This window comes from Microcaecilia unicolor, unplaced genomic scaffold (genome assembly GCF_901765095.1).
Source record: "Microcaecilia unicolor unplaced genomic scaffold, aMicUni1.1, whole genome shotgun sequence".
Taxonomy (NCBI): domain Eukaryota; kingdom Metazoa; phylum Chordata; class Amphibia; order Gymnophiona; family Siphonopidae; genus Microcaecilia; species Microcaecilia unicolor.
In genome coordinates this window covers 69554-95015 of record NW_021963742.1, presented here as the reverse complement: position 1 = coordinate 95015, position 25462 = coordinate 69554, and the positions used below count along the sequence as shown (strand labels likewise).

Here is a 25462-nt window from a genome sequence, read left to right as displayed (position 1 = left end):
AAGGAGGCTGGATTAACAGGAGACAGCATGACATCAAAAAGTTGAAGCCGGTTCCCCCAGCAGCAGCCATCTTTGTTTGTCCAACACTATAACAAACGCCACTGAAAACAATAGCAAAGTAGGTTTTGCATTCTCTCTGTTAGGAGTGGGGGGAGGGATGTAAGGGGAGTTGTGGGGTTTGGGGAGTCTTTGAGGGGTTTGTGAAGGGGGAAGCAAATAAGCTACTGCCCACGCTGCCACTGTCACAGTGCTGGGCAGGGCTGCAGGGGGATGCAGGCATTATATTCAAGTGTGTGTGTGGAGTAGGGTTACCATATTTTGTCCCCCCAAAAGGAGGACACATGCCACGCCCCCCTTTCATGCCCCTCCCCACCCCCTTTCACGCCCTCACTCCGCCCCTGCCACATTTTCCCCTCCCCCCTGTCATATACCCCGTCACTCCCCCTCCCTGTCACCCCCTCCCCTTACCTTACTACTGCCCTGGTGGTCTAGTGACCTCTTCGGGGCAGGAAAGAGCCTCCTCTTTCCTGTCCGGAGTGCTGCCCTGCATGCATCCTTCCTGTTGGTGATCTCGGCGCCGATTCAAAATGGCCGCCGAGAGTTGAAGTCTCGCAAGGTCATTTCAACTCTCAGCGGCCATTTTGAATCGGCGCCGAAATCACGAACAGGAAGGATGCATGCAGGGCAGCGCTCTGGGCAGGAAAGAGGGGGCTCTTTCCTGTCCCAAAAGCGGAAGAGGTCACTAGACCACCAGGGCAGTAGTAAGTAAGGGGAGGGGAGGCTAGCAATCTGCCCATTTGTCCGGATTTCTGGACAAACGGGCAGATTGGCAAAACCCGCCCGGTTGCCCGGACATGTCCTCAAAAAGAGGACAAGTCCGGGTAAATCCGGACATATGGTAACCCTAGCAGGGGCGTATCTGCGTGGGGCCACAGGGGCCTGGGCCCCCGCAGATTTCGCCCTGGCCCCCCTCCCCGCCGTCAACCCTCCCCCGCTGCTTACTTTTGCTGGCGGGGGGCCCCAACCCCCGCCAGCCGAGGTCCGACCCGCAATCTCCATATTTCATCTTCCTCCGTGGCCATGTGCTTCAAGGAAGTAACGCTGCAGTGCTGATTGGTTGAATCCAGTTCGGCGTCTGACGTCGCTGCGACGTCAGACGCCGAACTGGATTCAACCAATCAGCACTGCAGCGTTACTTCCTTGAAGCACATGGCCACGGAGGAAGATGAAATATGGAGATTGCGGGTCGGACCTCGGCTGGCGGGGGTTGGGGCCCCCCGCCAGCAAAAGTAAGCAACGGGGGAGGGTTGACGGCGGGGAGGGGGTGGAGAGAGGCGGCGGCGGCGGGGGGGGGGAGGCAAAAATGTGCCCCCCCTCTCTGGCTCTGGCCCCCCCTACCGCCGGATTCCAGATACGCCCCTGAACCCTAGTGTGGAGGAATGCTTCCATCTGAAGGACAAGTTTGAGTAAGCTGCCTTGCAGGGACACCTCCATAGTCTATATAATGTGCCATAAATTAAGTACAAATTATACGCAGAATTTTAGCTGCTCAAATGGAAATTAGGCACCCAAACAGGGATGGGGCCTAACTGCATTCAGGAGCTATTGTATATGTTAGCACTTAAGGACCCAATATTCAGACCATAGGAGGTAGCCGGGCTGTCTCCTGTGGGCAGGGCTGAGCCTGTATTTTCAATGCCGGGCCGTTTCTGGTGACCAGCATTGAATGTCTGGGTGGTTTTTGTCCGGTTTAAATTTAACCGGTCAAGCCGATATTCAGCACTAGCCAGTTAAGTTTAAAGCAGCCAAAGATATACCTGCTAAATTAGGCCACAACATTTAGCCGGTGATGCACTGAATATCGGTGGATAGGCATTTATATCACTTCATATAACCGGCTATCCGCTAAGCACAAACCGGCAATATTCAGCGGGAGATAAGCCAGTGATCTCCTACTGAATATTGCTGGATAGCCGGTTAAGTGCCATTCAGTAGCATACTAAGGGCGAGGCGATGGGGATGGTCCGCCCCGGGTGCAGGCAGCAAGGGGGTGCATGGAGTAGTGACGTGGCTGTGGGCTCCAATGTGTCCCCCCTGAAGTTACTTCTTGTTCTGGGGCAGGGGACCGGCAGATCCGACTGCTGGTGACTGCTCTGTGCACCCCTTTGCTAGAAGGAAGGATTGTGGGGGTGATGTGCTTTGAGGGGTGGGGGTGTGATGCACCTCGGGGTGGGGTGTGTGACATGTCTCAGGGATGGGGGATGTGACATGCCTCGGGGGGGGGGTGATGCGCTTCAGGGGGTGGGGGTGTGACACACCTCAGGGGGTATGGTGTGTCTCGGGGGGTGGGCACAGTGGTGACCTGACCCGGGTGGCAAGCAAGCTAGGTACGCCACTGGTGCCATTTAACATGCCAAGAGCTGTTCCTGGCCAGCTAAACGGTTGTAAATATTGGGCGGTAAGTGTTTAATTGCATAAATGCAGAGGGGGTTCGCATGTGGGTGGGTCACACCCTTAGGTGCCAAAATTGCAACATTTATGCACTAACATTTACACCTGCCTTTTACATGGTATAAGTGTTGTTGCCTAAATGATGTTGTGAAATGCCAGCTTAGGATATATTCTATTACGGAATACTAGCGGAACCATGCCTGTTTCCTCAACAATGAAACGGGCCCTAGGAAGGCTGTCATGTAAGCTTTTTTTCTCTCTCTCCCCTCCTCTCCCCTCCATGTCCAGCGATTCTCCTCTTCCCTGCCCTCCCATCCGTGTCCCGCGATTCTCTCCTCTACTGTCCTCCCATCCCATCCATGTCCATCAATTCTCCTCTACCCTCCCCTCCCCTTACTCCCCTCAATGTCCCGCGATTCTCTCCTCCCCTCAATTTGTACCTGAACGTTCTCTGGCTGGCTGGCGCTGGCTTCCGTTCCGTTCGTAACATCCCTCCTGATGTCAGCTCGCCTCCAGCGTTCCCTTCCCTCTCACTGTTCCGCCCTCTGACGTCATTACGTCTTGACGCGAGGGTGGGACAGTGAGGGGGAACGGAACACTGGAGGCTGGCTGATGTCAGGAGATGTTATGAACCCAGGCAGCCAGACATGGAACGTTGGAGGTGCAAATCATTATATAGGATGTTATTTTAATACACAGATTTTGATCGACTAGTGTTCAGCATTTGACTGACCACTGCCGGCACAGTGCCCAGAAATTCAATGCCGGGCCATGTCTGGGCTTCGGCATTGGATTTCTGGATTTCTGGAGCTGGCTCATGTGTAGCTGGTGAAGTGCGATATTCAGTACTTAACCGGCTATGGGGCACCACGTAAAGATAGGAATGACTTTTATGCGGTCCTGTTAATGCAGTTACCCTGGCCAGTTAAGTGCTGACTCCGCCCCCATAACAGCCGGTTTTGACATAGCTGCTAAGCGGACATTTTCAGCTGTGCTATTAGGTTAAGTAAACTTTTTTTGTTACATTTGTACCCCGCGCTTTCCCACTCATGGCAGGCTCAATGCGGCTTACATGGGGCAATGGAGGGTTAAGTGACTTGCCCAGAGTCACAAGGAGCTGCCTGTGCCTGAAGTGGGAATCAAACTCAGTTCCTCAGTTCCCCAGGACCAAAGTCCACCACTCTAACCACTAGGCCACTCCTCCAAGAAACCAATGTTCAAGCTGAGACAATTTAGATTAGTAAGGTCATTTTTTGATCAATCAGCTATTAGGCTACTAGTTCAGATGCCAATATGAACACAACTTGATTATTGTAACGTTCTTTACTCGGGCCTTTCTGTGAAACTCCTGAGGAAGATTCAGCTCATTCAAAACACTGTTCAGCTAGATTGATTTTTAAGCTTGAAACATTTGAAAGTATTTCTCTTTACATGATTAAACTACATTGACTCCCGGTTACAGAGAGAGAGAGAATACTGTTTAAATCTCTTTGTGTGATTGTTCTAGCTATTTATGACCTCACATCCAAACTTGTGACAAATTTAATCTGTACACCTTTCTCTAAATCTTCTTCCAAGTTACAGCCCTTGAAGGTTTTACGTCCTAAGTTCTAAAGGAGTGAGATTTTCCAAGATGGCTGGCTCTATATTTTCTTCCTTTGCGATTTCTAAATGGAATCTTTTGCCTTTGGGTATTAGACTAGAGTTGAACTATTTTACAATCATAAATCCTTAAGACTTTTTTTATTTGATAATAACCATCCCTAAACGAGACTCTTCTTTTTTACTTTCATGAAATATTGTTGGAAATTTATGTTATATTATGTTTTTTCTTTTGCCATTGTTGTGAACCGTATGTGACCCAAGTATGGGGACATAGCGGTATAGAAGAGATGTATTGGTATTGGTAAGTGTCACTGAAAATGACCGATTAGCCTCAAACACGTAATTTAACTGGCCAGAAGCCGTTTCTGGCTGGTTAAATTGCTTTGAATATCAACGTGCTAATTTTTAGTGCCCTTTATAGAACTGCCCCCATAGACACCAGCGTATTAAAGTGTAAAATCTAATCCTATGAACCCTACTACCCAACACATATCCAGGAGACAATGACAATGACCCAGGGGCGTATCTGTAATGGGGCCACGGGGGCCAGGGCCCCTGTAGATTTGGCCCTGGACCCCCCTACCAACGGCCCTCGCAACCCCCCTCCCGCCGCCAACCTGCCGTCGCCTACCTTTGCTGGCGGGGGACCCCAACCCCCGCCAGCCGAAGCCGTCGTCCTTCGTTCGTTCGTTTTCTTCTTTCTGAGTCTGACTCGTCTCTGATGTCCTGCACGTACACAACGTGCAGGACGTGTGCAGGACGTCAGAGTCAGACTCAGAAAGAAGAAAACAAACGAACGAAGGACGACGGCTTCGGCTGGCGGGGGCTGGGGTCCCCCGCCAACACAGGTAAGCGACAGCGGGCGGGGGGTCGAGAGGGTCATTGGGCGGGCGGGCGACAGTTGTTGGAGGTGGTTCTGGTGGCAATGGCGTTGGGGGGGGGGCTAAAATGTGCCCCCTCACCTCGGCTCTGGACCCCCCTACCGGCAAAGTCCAGATACACCCCTGCAATGACCTAGACTACTTCTCCCACCAAAATTCCCTATGCTTATCCTGTAACCCATCCCCCTCCCGCCTCCTCCACCCCTCTTCCAATGTTCACCTACCCTTGCTCATACCTCTCCTACTCCCTTCACCCCTGTCGTTCTCTATCTACCTATCTCTTTTGTTATTCTGCTATACTTAACTTTTATTTTCTTTATCAATATTCTGTAATCCCTATTACTATGTAAGTCGCATTGAACCTGCTTTGAGTGGGAAAGTGCGGGGTACAAATGTAATAATAAATATATAAATAAATACATAAAGTCACTTCGCACAAGTGTCCTTCATGTGAGAAAAGGCACATAGTATCCATAAATACAGAAAAACACCAAAATCTCACAGGTCACTTCACTGGCTTCCAATCAGATACCGCATTCAGTTCAAGCTTCTCCTTCTTACCTACAAATGCACTCAGTCTGCTGCCCCTCACTACCTCTCTACCCTCATCTCCCCTTACGTTCCCGCCCGAAACCTCCATTCACAGGACAAATCCCTCCTCTCAGTACCCTTCTCCACCACCGCCAACTCCAGGCTCCGCTCATTCTGCCTCGCCTCACCCTATGCCTGGAACAACCTTCCCGAGCCCTTACGCCAAGCCCCCTCCCTGCCCATCTTCAAGTCTTTGCTTAAAGCCCACCTCTTCAATGTTGCTTTCGGCACCTAACCTTTATACCTTTCAGGAAATCTAGACTGCCCCTATTTGACTGACTGTACATTTGTCCTTTAGATTGTAAGCTCCTTTGAGCAGGGACTGTCCTTCTATGTTAAATTGTACAGCGCTGTGTAACCCTAGTAGCGCTTTAGAAATGTCAAGTAGTAGTAGTAGTAGTAGAGTTGCCTCAACCTGACTCAGTACTGCTGAGTATCCAGGTATGATCTGGTCAGGACGATGTATTCAGGGAGGAGCCGCTATAATCTGAATCAGTGCAACTGAATATTACCCCCTAAGTGTTTTGTGGATTTTTACACAAAACTGGGCTGTGTAATTGTGACCTTCCTCATGTAGTCCACTCACGTGCAAAAGATTGTTTAAAGTTAACATTAATGAGCTGCTCCAATGTAAAATCATATCAAACAGCTCATTAGTGTTAAATGTTGGGAAAATGAGTGTGTGAAAAATGCGGTGAACCGCCAGGGGCAGGCCAGCGCTATTTTCCTAGATAGCACAAACAGACAGGAGCAAGTAGGTCTTGCTTGCCCTCTTCAGGACCTGCACCTTTGGGGTGAGATTCATTTCAGGAAGGATCTCAGGATAGAGCCTTCATGTCTTGTGATGGTTATCAGGGCTTCAAAGGGAACATTGCTTCTTCTAGAGTGCTAGATTTGTTTTTGGCAATTCTGGCCTGGCACTAGTCAGGGAAAGGGTGGGTTTACAGGGCCAAAGACCCACCAAGGGATTTTCACTCTTATTGGGGGGGGGGGGGGGGGGGGGGGAGTTGTTCACAGGGTTACTGCCCACCAAGGATTTCTGACTCAGAATCACTGACCCAAGCAGATCTGGAAAAATGATTTCAATACAAATCTAATATGAACCAAAGTGCACAAAAAAAATGACAGAATTTAGCAATGAAACCATAGTACCGGGATAGCTGCCATATAAACTGTTGATTAATGTTGTGTTTGCCCAAGTGAAGAAATCCTGGTAACTGTAGACATTTTTAAAGCCATTCGTGATACTGCTTTCCAAGTGTTTATTCAGGTAATAGGAATTAGGGTCCCGTTGTCCGTAGGCCACTAACAGAAGCATCCACAGAAATCCAAGGTAGGCTAGAAAGACAGAAGTGGCCATGTTATTATTTCCAGCATTTTCAGTAAATAATCCATACCCGTGAAATGTTGAATTATTTCCACCGTGGACTGAAAGTTCTATCAGTACTATGATGAAATGAATACCATCTGGTCTAGGCAATTTGCTACTCTTCAATTTATCAAACTGTGCCATCACATCTTCCAGTTTTATAGAGATTTCATTCAATTCTCTAACTTGTCAGCTTTGAATACCATTTCTGGCACTGGTATCTCTCCCAAATAAGACCGAAGCAAAGAATTCATTTAGGGCCAGATGCACTAAACATAACGAGCCCACAACTTGCGTTTTAAACTGGTTCCAGCCAGTTTAAAACACAAGTAGTTTACCGGGGGCATGCACTAAGGGCATTTTCCCTGTCACGGTAGCAGGCAACGGAAACGGAATGCAAATTATCCAAAGGCTATTATAATGAGATGCACTACCGTTTTCCGATTCCCTTACCGTGGGAACCCTAACGGGAGTCTGCACCTCTCGTTGGGTCTCCTGTGAGGGAATCGGAAAGGAAAAGGGCCCCCAAAAAAGGTAAAAAAGAAAAAAAAGCAGCGAGCGTACGTGAGGGGCGTCCTTTATGGACGTACTCTGCCTGCGCTTGTGAGGGACATCTTTTATTTGTCTTTTCGCCGTTTTTTTTTTTTTTTTTAGTTTTGTCTCCCCGGCGCTGCTCACCTTCTGAAGCTGTGCGAGGAGAAGGGAATCGGGGACGTGCGAGTCGATCAGGACGTCCCTTTCGATTATGCTCCTCTGCCAGGTCTCTTCAGCCAATCAGAGTGCGTTTAGCTGACACCAGCAAGCTAGACGCGCTTGATTGGCTGAAGAGACCAGGAAGAGGAGCATAACCGAATGGGACGTCCCAGTAGCTCATTTGCATTCCCTTTCCTTAGTGAATTCCTGTTCCCTACCGATTCGCTATGGAATCGGTAGGGAACGGGAATTACCGACGACTTTAATTCATCTGGGCCTTAGTCTCTCCGCTATGGCTTTGTCTTCCCTGTCATCTAGCAGTCCAACTGATTCTTTTGCTGGCTTCTTGATTTTACTATACCTAAAAAAGTTTTTACTATGTGTTTTTGCCTCCAACGCAATTTTTTTTCAAAGTCCCTCTTTGCCTTCCTTATCAGCGCTTTGCAATTGAGTTGCCATTCCTTATGCTGTTTCTTATTATTTTCAGTCAGATCCTTCTTCCATTTTCTGAAGGATTTTCTTTTAGCTCTAATAGCTTCCTTCACCTCACTTTTACCTCACAGGGGATTTAAATACCAAGTAAAGAATGGCGGGAACAAAGTGGGGTGCCTCACATGAGAATTCCACTACCCAACTGGACTCCATTCCATAGAACTGTCTGTACCCTCTCTGAAAAACAAAAAAAAACCACTTCATCCCATCCAGACTTTGCCTTTCATTTCAAATCCGGACCAACAAATGTTGCTGCCACATTTTAAAAGACCCGATATTCAGCCCGTAGTAGTCAGTGATTTTAAATGGGCCAAATTTGATCCAGATATTCAGTGCTGGGCCTAACCTGGGCATCAGAGTTGTATATCTGGGTCTGGCTAACAACATCTGAATCCCAGCTAATATTCAGACCGGTGTCCGGAGAACTGGTCTGATAAAGTTAGGAACACAAAAAAAAAAAGTGGAAAAGAAACCAATTTCAAGAGATCAGTCCAAACGCAAGAGTAAGATGCTCCCAAATCAAACTTTATTTGGACCCTACACGGTCCGTGTTTCGGCTTTGACAAGACTTCATCAGGGGTCAATCAGTGAGTGCACAATTATGTGATGATTGACGATGGAGCACATGAAACAATTGTCTCTTGATGAGTGAAAGTAGGCTTTCTCGCACCGGCAGGTACAGTTTGATAAAGTTTGTGGAAAGTGTGAACCCCCTCTGTGTTTTGCTGATAAAGTTAGGACCATCTTTTATTGCTGTCCTAACTTTATCCAGGCACTTACCTAGTTACTCATTATTAGCAGGGTAAGTCACAGCAACCCCTGACTAAGCTGCTGTAACTGGATAGTAGTGCTACATATCAGCAGCAGAATGAGCGGGCAGGATTTTACCAGGCAGGAACCTTCTAATCCAGTTAAAACCTTTTAAATCTCTACTCTAATAAACCATACATGTGCTGAATCACTCGCAATGTATTTCTTATTTACTATACCAGCAGAGGTGGTCAAAGGAGTGAGAAGTCACCAAAATGATCAATTTTCAAGCTTTATTGAAAGAAGATCCAACGTGGCCAAGTTTCGAATTATAGCCTGCATCAGGGTCATCCAGCTTGGTCAAAGTTGAGTCTTCTTTCAATAAAGCTTGAAAATTGATCGTTTTGGTGACGTCTCACTCCCTTGACCACTTCTGCTGGTTCTTCTGGCTTTGCTTTCTGCCGAGGTTGTTTTTTTCCTATATTATCGTTGTTCTTATTTACTATATCCAGAAGCAGTGTGTCTGTCAAAAGAACTTGAGCTATTCTGCCAAGAATGAGCAAAAACAGCACCATCCCGCTGTGCAAAATCCGAGAGGCAACAGTAGCCAATCAGGTTTTCAGGACGGCCACAATGAATATGCACGAAAGAGATCGGCATACAATGACTCTCCTGTATATGCAAATCCCTCTCATGCATATTTATTCTGGTGATCCTGAAAACCCAACCAGCTAGGTGTGCCTCCAGGAGAGGGTTGAGAAACATTGTCTTAAACGACTGATGGTTCTTATTGCTTCAAAAGGGGGTTTGACCAAATATTGAGTTACGAGGTGTGAAGAATTATGCAATTTTGGCTTCTTATTCTTCATTACTTTTTGAGTTCTATAATTGTTCTTTCACGTTGAAAGTGCAGAGTGTGTAGTGTAGATCAGTGAAACAAACTCCCATTCTAATGCATTTTGAACTGTAATTTTTGGACAGAAGAATGTGAAAAACAGGCTTTTACGTGGCACAGTATATCTCTTGAGCATTTTTCTAGGGATCTTTTATTTCATTTTTCTTTCAATTGTTTTTTTTTTGTGTTGTTTTGGTTCTTAATTTTAAACCATGCTAAACTGTAAAAATAAAACATACATTTCTTATGTTTTGTGTCATTTCTGCTTGAAAATAATATGAAACAGAACAAGAAACCAACTTATGCTTATTAAGGTGCACTACGGGCGTGTTAGCATTTTTAACGCACATTAATGGTTGACACACATTAAATGCTAATGTGCCCATAGGAATGTATTGGCACACTTGTGTTAAACGTGCTTTAACTTTAAAGGCACATTAAAAACGTTAACGCATCTCAATAAACGTACACCTTGCAGTGGCGTAGCCAAGGGTGGGCCTGGGTGGGCACACCTATGAAATGTCTGGCAGGGATTCCCAAGCCCCACCAGCCGAAAAATTCCTGCCCTTCCTGCATACTAGCCTTCCATCTGATGTATTCCCGCCTATGCGGAAACAGGAAGTTGCATCAGAGGGATGGCTGTGGAGCCAACATGAGCAGTGTGTATTATTTGCTGCTTGCTGCCAGTGAAAATCTGCTATTTAAAAGGTATGGGGGGAGGGGGATGTTTGAGAGACCATATGGCATGCAGGCGAGAGAGGGAGAGACCAAATCACTTGTGGGACAGGGCGGAGTTCTTCTGCCCACCCATCTTGGGCCCAGGCCCACCCAAAATTGGGTGTCTGGCTACACCCCTGACACCTTGGTGTATTCAATGACCTCACATTCCTAGTTTCCCTGGCCATGAAATCATGAGAAACATGTGGCTATAAATACACAAAAGTTGTTTCTACTACGAAATAATTGGAACCATTTGTAAGTGCTAATGGCAAACAAGAGCTTAAGGAATCACATTACCCAGAATCTCCCTAATTAGGGCAAAGACTTTCTGCTCCTTGAGATGCATATTCTTCATCTTTTCGATGTCCGTTGGAGGGGGAGGTTGGTAGATGTTACTATCGCTGTCTCTCCGAGTACCAAACAGGATACTTGAGTCACCTGCAAGTGGCAGCAGCGACAAGACCAATAAATTAACAATTTTCCACCTAAACTTAGACAGCGCAGCTTCGGTTTTTGATATAGTCCTTATGTATAGCTAACTGGCACAATATTATATAAGATAAACTCTATGTTGACACAGGGAAATGCAAACCACAATAATGACAATTCTATCAATCAATAAAGTTTGCAAAATTAGTTTGCGGGTGTTACCCCAGAACTGAATATTTATGCAAATGGGAACCTCAGACCTCCAGATAGGAAAAAATACAAACGTATTAAACCACCACTATCTGATTAGTCCATTACTATCATCGGTTCCAGTAAGGAAAAGAAGAGGGGAAAACCAATCAAACGCAAAAACTCACTATTGAATGAGAAAAACAAATGATTTAAAAAAAAAAAAAAAGCGCCCTGTTTTCCTTACTACACACTAAGTGGGGCACACCAAACTAAAATAAATTGTGTCCGGCTCGAACAGATGTTACAGGCTGTACAGACCACCCCCTTTTTTTATATATACCCTCTGACGACCCCCCACAGAAATCGATCCTTACAGACAACCCTGAAGACCATCCAGGTGAAATCTAAACAACGATCAGTACTTAACTTCAGGGTATAATGGATCCTGTATCCCTAGGGTTGACATCGGTTTGTTCAACGAGGTGTGTCCACAGTCCTGCATTGCTTTTGGCCACAGCTTCCTATAGAACCCTTCAGTGGCGTTCCTGGGGGGGGGGGGCGGTGGGTGCAGTCCGCCCCGGGTGCACGCCACTGGGGGGGATGCCACGCGTGCCTGTCCTTTGTTCGTTACATGCTCCCTCTGCCCCGGAACAGGTTACTTCCTGTTCCGGGGCAGAGGGAGCATGGAACGAACAAAGGACAGGCGCGCGCGGCACCCCCCCCCAGCGGCGTGCACCTGGGGGGGGTTCTTTCGCGGGTTGTGTGTCCTTTCGCCGGGGGGGGGGTCGCACTGCATCCGGTGGGGGTGCTGCACCCAGGGGGCAGGGCGCATCAGCGATCCGCCCCGGGTGTCAGCCCCCCTAGGAACGCCACTGGAACCCTTCCTATAGAAATATTCAGTTCTGCTGTAACACCCGCAAACTAATTTTGCAAACTTTATTGATTGATAGAATTGACAATATTATATAAAACATCACGTGTGTTTGTTTGGAATGACATCTAAATAGTATAATTACAATTTTGGTGGGGTGTCCTCAGCATATTTCTACTTAGAGCCCTGTGCTAGGTAACAAACTATATGGAGACAGGTAAAATTTAGGCGTGTCCTGCTCCCAGTGGTAAAAAGAGCTGTAAATGTAATCCTTTTGCCATAGCCAACACAATTTTCAAAAGGAAACCTGACATGAAGTTTCCCTTTGAAAATGGGCTTGCAGGCCTACAGAGACAATGTCCTCACAGATCTATAAAAGCCATGAGCTATTTCAAAACTGCCCCATTGTGATAGAATTGGTATACATACTGGATAGGAAACCCTACTGTAAGGTGAACCTTAGCATTTATTATAATAACTAGTAACGAAGGCCTGTTTCAAATCGCAATGAAACGGGCACTAGCAAGGCTCCCCCCCGTCCCTTTGTGTCTCCATGTGTCGGCAGCCCCCCCCCCACCCCACTGACCTGGCGAAGTAACGTGTGCTCCGCCCTCGATGTCATCATGTTTTGACGCGAGGGCGGAGCAGAGCTACAGTGGAGTACAACGTTGGAGCTGAGAATGTGCTCCGCCCTCAACGTCATAACGTTTGACGCGAGGGCGGGGCCCACAGACTGTGATTTTCTGTGGCTTCAGAGCTTCGAACTTACGAACCTTGGCTTCAGTGACATCAGCAGCCAATAGAACGTTGAGGGTGAGTTTTATATATATAGATATACTGCCATGATACACTCATCACATACTGCTGGAAGACATCACTTGAGGCAACATTTGGCATTTTCCAAAATTATTGGGAGCTATAATGAACTCTACCCCCTCTCCAACTGATTTTCAGCCCATGGTAGTCAGTAGTTTTAAGCTGTTAATAGCCACTGGCAGAATTAAGCCCCGATACTTATTTATTTTAATTTCTTATATACCACCTGCAAGCCTGAAAGCTATTCAGAAATAGACATTGAATATCTGGGGTCAGCAACCACCCTGAAGTTATGAGGATGCTGGCTGATATTTAATGCTGGCACACACATAGCTAAGTAGCACAGATAAAACTGCCATTTGTGTGGTCCCAAGGAGGTTTAATGAACTTGAGATGGTGTAACATCACACATCTGAAGCCGGTTCACCCAAGGAGGCTTTCATTCTCTCCAGTGCAGCCACCACCATCTTGGTACACCCAAAACAATGTAATTCATAGGCCGACAAGCTCCACCTACCGGCTGCAGCCCAGATAATGGGCATTAGGCTTATAAATCTAGGCAAATGAACGGCAGGCTTCAATTTATAAGCATGAATTTTTAAGATCTTAAATTAAGGTGAATTTTCAACTGATAATTTAGGCTCCAAAGTTTGGCAGAAAATAGGGTACAAATTTAGGGGCCTAATTTAGGAATATATCTATAGGAGCTAGCTCAGCTTTTTTTTAAAATACCAACCCCCTAGTATTTAATCTTCAGAAAAATTATTTACCTAAACCTGACACGGGTCCATCAATGGTTGTCTCCTCTCCATCCTCATGTTCAATTTTCTTCAGAACGAGTGCAAAGAAAGCAGCAAAGCCCAACACCTGCAAAACAATGACTCAATTATGTATGAATCTTATAAACTCCCTATTTGAAGGCTCCCCATAGGCTCAATGGTAGTATTGTACACTGCTATGTGGTAGGTGTGGGTTTGATTTCTGAGCCAAGTTGACCTGGGCTGGGTTAGGGATGCTGTAGAAGCAGTGTTAACAGGGATGAGGCAGGGCACGGTAGGGTGGGGTGGGGGAGAGAGGAGAGGAGAGGAAAGGAAAGGAAAGGAGAAGGAGTTTCAGCCCTCACTCTGTAGCAAGGGTTCTCAACCCAGTCCTCAGGACAAACCAATCCAGTCTTGATTTCAAGATATCCATAATGAATATGCATTAAATTTTTCATGCACTGTTTCCATTGTATGCAAATCTGTCTTATGCATATTCATTTTGAGTGTCCTGAAACTCAGGCTTGCTTGGTGTGTTCCGATGACTAGATTGAGGACCCCTGCTCTACAGTGACCCCTAGTAGAGTTAAGGGTCCACATTACAGAAGTTGTGGTTTATGATCCCTTCCATGGATTGTTGTTCCACGGCTTGGACTGTTTTGGGATGGGGACATAAAAATGAGGGAAGACCTCTAGGTGGGTGAGGTGAAGGTTCAAGGTGCCATAGCCTAATACAGTCTGGTTCTGCCTGAGGCGGAAACCCAAAGAAGCAGGAAGAAACTGCTGAACCACAGAAATATATTTAATCTTAGTTCAAGAAAATCTTTAATGCAAGTAAATACCTTGAACACTGGAGCAGTGGTCAGAGGGTGCATTTCCTATAGCATGCCCCTGGTACCAAACTATTTTGTTCTGGCACTGAAACTGTGGGCACAAGACCCCATCACTGCTGCCAATGAGATCTGTGTACCATGCACACTTTACATGTTTGCACAAACTTAACTTTTCAGTGGGTCTTCTTGTCCATGAGATGTTGAACAAGTTAAAAACTGAACTTAATACAGAAGAAAACTTTTATGAGCTCTGGCAGGCCTGAAAATGTAAGCTTTGTGCCTTCCTCTCCTAGTCATGGCAAAAGATCTCTTTTGAGAAATCATATTTATTGTTCATGTTGTAGGAATGTTACCTTTAAAGGCTGTGTGATGAAAAGACTCTCAAAGAATGAAATCACCGTGGAGATCAGCCACTTGATGGAGCTATCTTTGCCATAATGTAGGCCATAGAGCATGGTGAAAAAGGAAGACACACCACTGGTGAGAGCCACAAGAAACCAACCAATGAAAACAAACCACCACGGCAACCCTTTGGCTGATGAACCTTTCTTACTTTCGTCACAGAGACTGGGAGTTGATGAACACCTACAATTTCAAGCAAATGGAATTTGTTAATTAAACTGATAGAGATCCGCAAAACACAGGATGTAAATTGAAGCTATTGGCCTAACTGTTTATAAGGTTGCTTGTTTTAAAACAGAATAACCAATAAAGACATTCAAATGAAGACAAACACCTTGGGTTGACCCAGTGTCTCAAGTATATAAGTACATAAGTATTGCCACACTGGGACAGACCAAAGGTCCATCAAGCCCAGCATCCTGTTTTCAACAGTGGTCAATCCAGGTCACAAATACCAGGCAGTGCTGCTCGATAACAGTTCGGACTGCTGCGGCATTGTCCAGTTAATGCTGGGTCAGTCTGTGGGAGGAGCTTGGGCCAATTAAGTAAGCACATAAAGTTAGGACAAAAAAAAAGGCATCCTAACTTTATCTACAGGACTAACTGGGTACCAATCTGAATATCAGCCAGTGCCCCCATGACAGTGACCGAAGATAAATCAAACATTTTTTTAAACCAGTTTTTATTGATGACACGTGCACACAATACATCAAACAATATTACACATCACATTGCAACATGCCAGTAGGTGAACATCACATAATAAATGCCATCAGTTTTACTTCATTTCCCCCCTCTAAATCAAACATTTTAAAAATAATTTTTGTGATATCAATGGTGTCAAGTATGATTGGGATAAAAACTGTTATAAAAAGTGCAATGATTGAAACACGATGTGGACATTCCAGAAGACCTATGGGTCTCTTGTCTTGCCAAGAAATATGAGCACAATATAAAAATGTAAATATATAGTTTAAGATTATGGATGTTTTTGAAAATATCACTAGTCTCTGTGGGATTGTATTTTGTGGACATTGGTGAAGTTTCCCTTCAGAGCTTTTTCATTTATTCTCTCACTTATATATATTTTTGGTTTTTTTTTTTAATCTTAATCATTCAGGGCCTGGTAAATGGGGACTGGTTGTCTTACATGTGTTGACGACCACCTTATGTTTTATTAAATCAAAGAGCAATACTACCTCTCGCTGGTGGAGCCAGAGGACATCTGGCTCTCTAGTAGGCCCTTCATGTGTTGCACCTGCCGGACAGCCTGGCTGTAGCTCCGGGGGTCCCGGAACTTGTGTGGCCCCAGAAGCTCCAGCTCCTTCTCCACATGTTGCAGTTGAATGTATAGGTAACGATTATGCTCGCTGCGTCTCAGCTTGCCGCCCACTCCTTTCTCTGGTGTGGGAGTGGGGCTCCTTGATTTTTCTCCAGAAAACAGGAAGTAAAAACAACATGAGTTTAGAAGCGAAATGTTGACATCAGCATCGTCTCTGCCATGTGCTGGATCACTTCTTTCATAGAAGAAATGCATGATGCATGCTTTTCAAAAATAAATTTGGGGTTTTATTTTCACACACAAGGGGCCCTGTTTACTAAGCCGTGTTATAGGCGCATTAGCATTTTTAATGCGTGTTAACCATGTACACGCCTACAATATCCCTATAGGTGCCCACACAGTTAGCTCGCATGCTAATTGTAGGCGTGTTAAAAACACTAACGCGCCTTAGTAAACAGGGCCCAAAAATAGTTACAAGCATTAGTATAAATGATGCCACAGAATGACGAATAGACAATATTATTATTATTATTATTTCATTACATTTGTACACCGCGCTTTCCCACACATAACAGGTTCAATGCGGCTTACATAGTAAATAGAATTACAGAGTCTTATAAGAAGAATTTTACAACTGTAGTAAACATAGTAATAGAAAGGCCTCAATGTGGATTGAGCATGGAAAGGTGTAACAAAGATAGGATAAGCTGCAGTGGCGTTCCTAGGCTGGCTGACACCCGGGGCGGATCACCGATGCCCCCCCCCCCCGGGTGCAGCGCCCCCCCCCCCCCCCACGGTGAAATTACACCCTCCCTGGCTGCTGCTCCCTCTGCCCCGGAACAGGAAGTAACCTGTTCCGCACAGAGGGAGCAGCAGGGAGGGAACGAGCGTACTCGGAGCCCCCCCGCCCCCCCTTGGTACGCCACTGATAAGCTGAGGGAAAAGAGATAGGGAGGGGTATGGTGTAGGGAAGATGGGGAAGAAAGATTAGGGGATAAGCATGAAACAGATTGGGAGACATGGTTTAAGATATAATCTTAATAGGAGCAGGAGACATGTGGGTGGGCTTATAAAAGTCGGGTCATTAAGGTAAGCTTGCTTAAAGAAATGGGGTTTCAACATTTTTCGGAAGGGTAGATAGTCATTAATTGTTCAATTGGATCTTGGTAGAGCATACCAAAGCTGGCTGCCTAAGAAGGAGACGCTGGATGCATAGAAGGTTTTGTATTTAATTCCTTTATTGATTAATTAATTTAATATGGTTGATGTGTTCTGAAACAGCTGGGAACCAGCCTCTTAATGTTACCCTACTCTGTAACAGAAGTTCTCAACCCAGTTCTTGAGACACATCCAGCCAGCCAAGTTTTTTGGGGGATATCCATAATCCGTGAGATACTGTAGATTTGCATGCACTGCCTCCGTTGTACGCCGATCTAGCTCATGAATGTTCATAGTGGATATCCTGAAAACCCGACTAGTTGCTTTTGTCGAGAGGACTGGGTTGAGAATTACTGCTGTATCGTATGTGGCTTGTTATTTGAGTTTTTAGGTTGGCATACTCCATTACTGAGTTCTTGTGGAGTAGCCTAGTGGTTAGTGCAGTGGGTTCGATTCCCACTGCAGCTCCTTGTGACTCTGGGCAAGTCACTTAACCCTCCATTGCCCCAGGTACAAATAAGTACCTGTATATACTATGTAAACCCCACAGAAAGGCGGCATATCAAGTCCCAGTTCCCTTTCCCTATTTCAGATTCTACATGGAATGTTGCTACTATTGGAGATTCTAGATGGAATGTTGCTACTATTGAGATTCTGTTGCTACTATTTGAGATTCTACATGGAATGTTAATGTTGCTATTCCACTAGCAACATTCCATGTAGAAGCCTGCCCTTGCAGCCGCGCAGGCTTCTGTTTCTGTGAGTCTGACGTACGTGCAGGACGTCAGACTCACAGAAATAGAAGCCTGCGCGGCTGCAAGGGCAGGCTTCTACATGGAATGTTGCTAGTGGAGGAGTGGCCTAGTGGTTAGTGTGGTGGACTTTGGTCCTGGGGAACTGGGTTCAATTCCCACTGCAGACACAGGCAGCTCCTTGTGACTCTGGGCAAGTCGCTTAACCCTCCATTGCCCCAGGTACCTGTATATACTATGTAAACTGCTTTGAATATAGTTGCAAAAAAACATAGAAAAGGAGGTATGTCAAGTCCTGCTTCCTTTTCCCTACATGGAATGTTGCTACTATTGAGATTCTAGATGGAATGTTGCTAGTGGAGGAGTAGCCTAGTGGTTAGTGCAGTGGACTTTGATCCTGGGGAACTGGGTTCAATTCCCACTGCAGCTCTTTGTGACTCTGGGCAAGTCACTTAACCCTCCATTGCCCCCAGTACAAAATAAGTACCTGTACATACTAAGTAAACTGCTTTGAATGCAGTTGTAAAAACCTCAGACAGGCAGTATATCAAGTCCCCTTTCCCCTTTCCTTATATAAGTTAAACAGTATAACAAATTAAGGGGCCCTTTTACTAAGCCGCGGTAAAAAAGTGGCCTGCGGCAGTGTAGGCATGTGCATTAGGTGTGTGCCGGGCCAGTTTTTGCCGTGTCTGCAAAAAAAGGTTTTCTTAAAAATGTGACAGGAAAAGGGCATGCGGTAAAACTGAAACCAGCGCGCGCCTAAAACTGGCCTGAGCCCTTAACGCCACCCACTGATCTAGCGGTAAGGGCTCATGCACTATACACATAGTGACCGGTCAGCACGTGCCAGCTGCTGATTACCGCTGGAAACGGCACGTGTGGGAGGAAATAAATAAAGAATTCATCCAGGTGTTATGGGCGTGCTCCAAATCTGAAATTACTGCCGGAGGGGGAGGGTGCGCTGGCCTAGCGGTAGTTTCATTTGGGCACATGCCACACATGCGTAGAGCCTACTATGGTAATAAACCATAAACCATGTTCTATATATTTAAATAGAAGGAGAGAAAGGCCAGGTAGTAGATATTTATAGCTCATGTGAGAATGGTGTATTCTTCAGGTCCTGTGCTGATCATCTTTCATGCTTACTGTCATTTCTATAGATCTCATCTATAGAAATGCCCCAAGCTGCCCAAATGGAATGGCTGAGTGAGAGCTTATGTGCTGCCAAAGCTTCCTAAATGTGACAAAATTTCTGTTGATCTCAGATAAATTTAGCACTGCCTTTGGGCTTACCTTGTAAATCCAGTGATCCCAAAGACAGGATCAAATGTGTCTCCTTTTTATGCTCATCATAAAATTCTTGCCCAACTCTATTCTGCTGGCGAATAATGTCCTCTACCAAGGCCAGAAGCTGGTTGATGTCTGTAGATTTTCCAAAGTCCACTTTTGATGGTGGCAGAGGTGTTTTCATGGTTTTAAATAGTGAATTGCCAATCCTCCTAATATCCTACAAAGACAAAATAAAAACTTGCATATTACATCAGGGGACTGGAAATGCATATTGTAAATCTACTTGTACTGTAATGCCAAATAATTATTTCATTATCAAATAAAGAGCTACGGAGCAAGAGATGCAGGTAATTTTCAGTATTCTATAAGATACACTGGTGACTCAATATAACTTGGTCCTCGGGGTCCAAAACATTCAACTGCATTGTACATGAGGCTGCGTTGTAAGGAGGAACCCTTTCTCCTTTGAATTAAGGTTAACTACAATGCATCGCTCAATCAGAATCACATCTTATAAACGGGAAAAAACACAAGGAAAACTGAAGACATGCACAAATTTATTAACTAGTAAACATACATAGTACAGTACATGTATTATGAGATAACAATCTTGTTCATTCAGTCAGAATCACGTCTCATAAATGTAAAGAACACAAGGGAAACAAGCCATGTTTGGGAAAAATTAGGAACGTCTTGCATGTGATAGACATTTGTTACATGCCTTCCCTCTTCTTTCATTTAGCTAAGTTGATGGTGTACTGCAGCTGGAGAATTTTTAGACGATCTACCTCCTGGATTTCTAGCCACCTAATTCCAAGTTCCAATGCTTGAACTGCTTCAGCCGCCTTTGGGAGTGGTTGATCTGGTTCCTCGTCTTCATCATCTTCGTCTTCACTTGGGTCTATGGTGGAAGGATTGAGTACTGTATGTTCAGCAATCACTTTGTCAATTATATTTTCATAAGTTGGACACCAGCAGAGTCTTGTCAATGCCAGCAGAGACTTCTTCTGATTCTTTGATCTCCTCTTCTGTAAAGCCTTCAAAGTCATCATCTTCATCACTATCTCCACCATGAACGGTGACCAGTTTGAAAGCGGTTTTCAAGCCATGTTCTCAGCATTTTTCAATGGTGGATGTGGTTATAGCATTCCATGGTATTTCTCCCAATTTGAACACATCGTGGAGACTGAGTTCCTTCATCACTTTGCTCACAGTGACATTGTCTTCCACAATCTTCTTCACCAGGACCTTCTAATAATTCATCTTAAAAGTGAAAATCATTCCCTGGTCCAGTGGTTGTATTTTGAAGGTGGTGTTCTTGGGTAGACAGCTTACCTTGATTTTTTCATCTTTGCTGGTAGGCATTTTCACATAAGAGTGCGCAGGGTAGATGTCAAGGAGGACTGCATTTGGCTCGAGTTTAAGCCACCTCATATGAGCCCAAACAGACGGCACAAAATGCTTATGAAACTATTCTTGAAATATGTCTGACATCATCCAAGCATTTTTGCTGTTGTTGTATACGAATGCTAGCATGTTCATTTTTTTGTGATGAAAGCAGCACGGGGACATTGACTTCCCAATGCAGAGTGGTTTCAGTTTGTGTGAACCCGTTTTGTTCACACAAAAAAGCAGTGTCACATGGTCCTTCATATGCTTGAAACCCTCTGAATTTTGCTCATCAATTTTGTCTGGAAGTATTCTGTAACAGAGCTTGGTTTCATCTGCATTATAGATTTGCTCTGGAGAGTATCTGTTTTCATCTATTAAGGTGCATAGTTTATCTGGAGTCATTACAAACAGCTGTGTAGGCCGAATGAATTTCTGCTGATATAGAACTTGCCAAATCCTGTGTTGACATTTGATATGCCATAACTATGCATTGCTTTAAAACCCCTTGAAGTTCCTAGCTCGCTGTCAAGGTTTTGTCTCAGAGACTCTGATTTATGAAGTATAGTAGCCCTGGAAGTAGATATGGAAATTGGCGTACCTTCTGCCCTTTCCTGTTAGAACCATGTGAACATAACCTTATCTAAGTCATTGTCTGTGTTGGGTTTTAATCTCTTCCTTTGCAGTCCTTTACTCTCGTCGAAATCTAAGATGGATTCCTTTAACTTGGGCTCTTCCTTTATCCACCTACGAAGTGTTGACTCCCCAACACCAAGCTCACGAGACACATTTGCCTTGGTAAGGCCTATCTTCAACTTATCCAGTGCATTTAGGTTTTCTTTGATCATCCATTGATTTCATTTACCTTTAGAAGACATTTGTTGGCGCTATGCTTCAGCAAATTGTACAATGCGACAAATGTGAGCATATACGGGAAGAGCTGACAGTTTTATTGATAGCACATGCGTGGACCCTGTGCTGTGCTATTAATTGCCAATTTAACTCAATAAGATCTGAAGAGGCAGGATGATAACTTGGGGTCCCTAGGCTGTTCATGTTGTATGTGGGTCCATATTCAATCTAAGTGCATTATATCAAGTCACCAGTATATATGCGTAAATAGGAGCCCTGCCTCATTTGCTCATGCTCCTCCCCTGCATATGCCCCCTTGCAATGTGCTAAGTAAGTTAAGTAAGTTATTTGCAGAATAGCACTTAGGCAGCATGCCACAATATATGCGTGTAAATGTGCACATATATGCATATAGTAAACATAGTAAATGACAGCAGATAAAGACCTGTACGGTCCATCCAGCCTGCCCAACAAGATAAACTCATTTTGCATGGTATGTGATACTTTATATGTATACCCGAGTTTGATTTGTCCTTCCCTTTCTAAGGGCACAGACCGTAGAAGTCTGCCCAGTACTGTTCTTGTACTAAGTTCTGAAGCTAACATCGAAGCCCCTTAAAATTTACACTCCAGCCCATCCCTATCTATTCAGTCACGTTCAGGGCGTAGACCGTAGAAGTCTGCCCAGCTCCCGTTTTGTTTCCAATTACCGGTGTTGCCACCCAATCTCCGCTAAGATTCCATGGAACCATTCCTTCTAAACAGGATTCCTTTGTGTTTATCCCAAGCATGTTTGAATTCCATTAGCATTTTCATCTCCACCACCTCCCATGGGAGGGCATTCCACATATCCACCACCCTCTCCATGAAAAAATACTTCCTAATGCCCTTAACCTTTAGTTAACCTGCTTTACCTCCCCCACGGGAGCTTCGGCCGGCTCAAACTTGAGAGTAGTGACCACTTGATCAATAAGCTCCGAGAGCTCCTCCCTATGAAAGATGCGGAGCACTGAATGATCCTCCCCTGGAACCACGCTGTCCTGCTCTGCAGCAGAGTCCAAAGGGTCATCCTCCCCAAGCTCACTGAGGACACCATCCGAAGTGCCTGGAGAGTAACACTCCCCCTCATCTACCCCCATGGGCCAGCACCCCCAACATCAAAAAAGGCAGAGTCCAAAGGACTAGGGTTTTTTTTGTTTTGTTTTAATTCAGAAGAAAGCTATCCTTATCAAAGGTTAAACCAAGAAATTCCTCCTCCAAGAAAGGGAAAGGGAAATGAACACCTCCCCGGGCCTACAAGACCAGCAAAGACTGCACGTCCAAGCATCTCCTGGGAGTCTGAGAAATACTGGCTGGCTACTGCACAGGTTTCTTAGAAATACAGAGCAGCGACTGAGCATTGTATATCTGCTAGTAGGCGCGCATGACGCGAGCATCTTGACAAGTTTGGATGGCTAAGGAATATTCCTTTTCTCTCAACGTTGACCTTTCAAGAGTTAGGCTGTAAGACCAAGGGGGATAGATCTTCCATCACAATAGGTCCCTAGGTTAGCGGACCTCTGACTTGGCAGCCAGATAGGGGGAGTCTATTTGAAGACATACGAGATCTGCATATTAAGGCTTTCTTGACCAGTGTGGAGCTATAAGACTTACTGCTCCCTGATAAAAAGCAGCAAACAAATTCATTGACTGGTCATAAATTGAATAGAGGACTTCAATGCCCTTCTCTAAACTCCTTCCAACGGCTCAAGAACCTGCTGACTTTGGCACTGTTTCTGGTACCCATTAGGTCCATCACTGGGACACCCCACAGCAAAGTTATTAATGTGAATGCCTCTCTCGAAAGTTGCTACTCTCCCAGATCCAGGGGTTTCCGCTGCGGAAGTCCACTTGAGTGTTCAAAGTGCCCGATATATGAGCTGCTGAAATTAGAGAAGCATGCTTCACCCTTTGCAAGAGCAAGTGGGCTTTCTTTGCTAAGCAAGTGCTCCTCAATCTTCCTTCGTCCGTTGACATTACAGACTGCTGTTGCATTAATCAGAATTCTCACTGCACTCCCCTGAAGCAAATGTTTGAAAGCCTGTAATGCTTTTCCAACTGTCCTCAGCTCCAGACGACTAATGGTCTCCAGCCAATACCTCCTGCTCCAATGACCCTGGGTTGCGTGAAGTCAAAAGAAACCCAAGCCAGTAAGGCTGGCATCCACTGTCACCACTAACCAGTTCGGAGGAGCAAGAGGAAGGCCCTTTTGAAGGCTGGATGTCTGAAGCTACCAGAAGAGCTGCACTTCGCTGGAATGATCTCAGGAAGATGAAAGTTGTAGTCCAGAGTAGTGGGGGACCATTGGTTCAGCAAAGACACTTGAAGCGGTCACATGAGATTTCGCCCCAAAGGAGCATATCCTATGCGAATGCCATGGTTCTTAGGACTTGAACGTAATCCCATGCACTTGGAGGAGGAGGTGGCTTATTTGCGCCTGAATTTTTGAGTGGTATTAGAAGGAAATCTTTCCTGTCCGAGGTATTTAACAAGATGCCCAACTATTTGAGAGACTGAGCGAGAGTTCAGCGACTATGCAAGGTTGACTCACATCACCTAAGGATTGAAGCAAACCGATTACTCTGGAAGTAACTTGAAGGTTCTCTTGGTAAGATGACGTTCTTAAACAGTTGTCCAGATAAGGGTGAACAGGAAATTATTTTTGAAGGATGGTTGCCACAACTACTAATATTTTTACATACGTGTTAGTAGTTGTCCCAGTGTTGCCATACTGGGACAGACCGAAGGTCCATCAAGCCCAGCATCCCATCCCCAAAGGTGACCAATCCAGGCCACAAGTAACCCGGCAAGATCCCAAAACGGCACAACACATCCCATGCTGCCTATCCCAGAAACAAGCAGTGGAACTTTCCCCAAGTCCATCTCAACAATGGCCCTTGAACTTTTCCTCTAGGAATGTATCCAAACCCCCTTTAAACCCTGCCAACTGTCCTCAACACATTCTCTGGCAACGAATTCCAGAGTTTAATTAGAGAGGTGTGGGAGCCGTGTTAGTCCACTTTTAAAGGTAATCAATAGAAATAAAACAAAAATAAAACATGGAAAAGAAAATAAGATGATACCTTTTTTTATTGGACACCGCCTGCTTACCAGCGGGTACACTTTGGTGCTACAAAATAAATACATTTTTATAGCACCAGAAATGACGGGGCACTAGGGGTGGGAAGTACCGCCAGGCTGCTGCGGTAGCCCGGCGGTACTTCCTGTATAGCGAGCGGTAAGCCCGCATTGGGCTTACCCCCGCTTAGTAAAAGGAGCCCTAAATAACAAGTGAAAATGCTTGCCATTAGCATGCGTCCTTTGCAGTTATTTATTTATTTTATTTATTTGTTGCATTTGTATCCCACATTTTCCCACCTTTTTGCAGGCTCAATGTGGCTTACATGGTACCGTAATCGGCGTTAACCGATTTTGGTATGAACAAATACAAGTTGCGATTAATATCAAAGTGATATTATGGTAGAGTGAGATATATATAGCATGCATATATAGCATATATATATATATATATAGCATATATAGAATGCATTATATTGCCTATGTGAATGTTAGTGTGCTTTAAATACATCAGACTCTTAACACTTTTGTATTTCTATGTGCTTGTAATATGAAGTAGACAATTTTGTTCTCTTCCTTGTAGATGTGTTCTCTGAACTTTACATTCTCTGTAGTCTGCAGAACACGGCCTGAGGACTTGCCTTCATCACAGCTTCAGGGGTAAGAGAAACACTCAGAGTATTCTGAGGGGAGGGAGGTATGTTGGGAGACACTCGACCACTCTTTCCTTGCTTCTTCTCTGTCTGCTCTTTGGATTGCTGTGGGCGAATGTTTCTGAAGATCTGGACGATGAGAAGGTTTATGGGGAACATGAGGAGGGAGCTCTCAAACCCGATCATTACTTCCTGCCAGGTGAATTCAATCTTTCCTGGAA

The 25462-nt window shown here is 45.1% G+C and overlaps 1 protein-coding gene across 1 annotated transcript in view; it reads right to left on the bottom strand.

Annotated features, from left to right (window-relative positions):
• Positions 1 to 25462, bottom strand: part of LOC115459607 (polycystic kidney disease protein 1-like 2) — a gene marked incomplete at its 5' end in the record, with an annotated part of 136946 nt that overhangs the window by 44389 nt on the left and 67095 nt on the right. The window contains 7 exon segments of the mRNA XM_030189416.1: positions 6681 to 6866; positions 10745 to 10885; positions 13526 to 13622; positions 14700 to 14931; positions 15945 to 16179; positions 19234 to 19447; positions 25230 to 25456. Coding sequence (XP_030045276.1) covers positions 6681 to 6866; positions 10745 to 10885; positions 13526 to 13622; positions 14700 to 14931; positions 15945 to 16179; positions 19234 to 19447; positions 25230 to 25456 — 1332 coding nt within the window.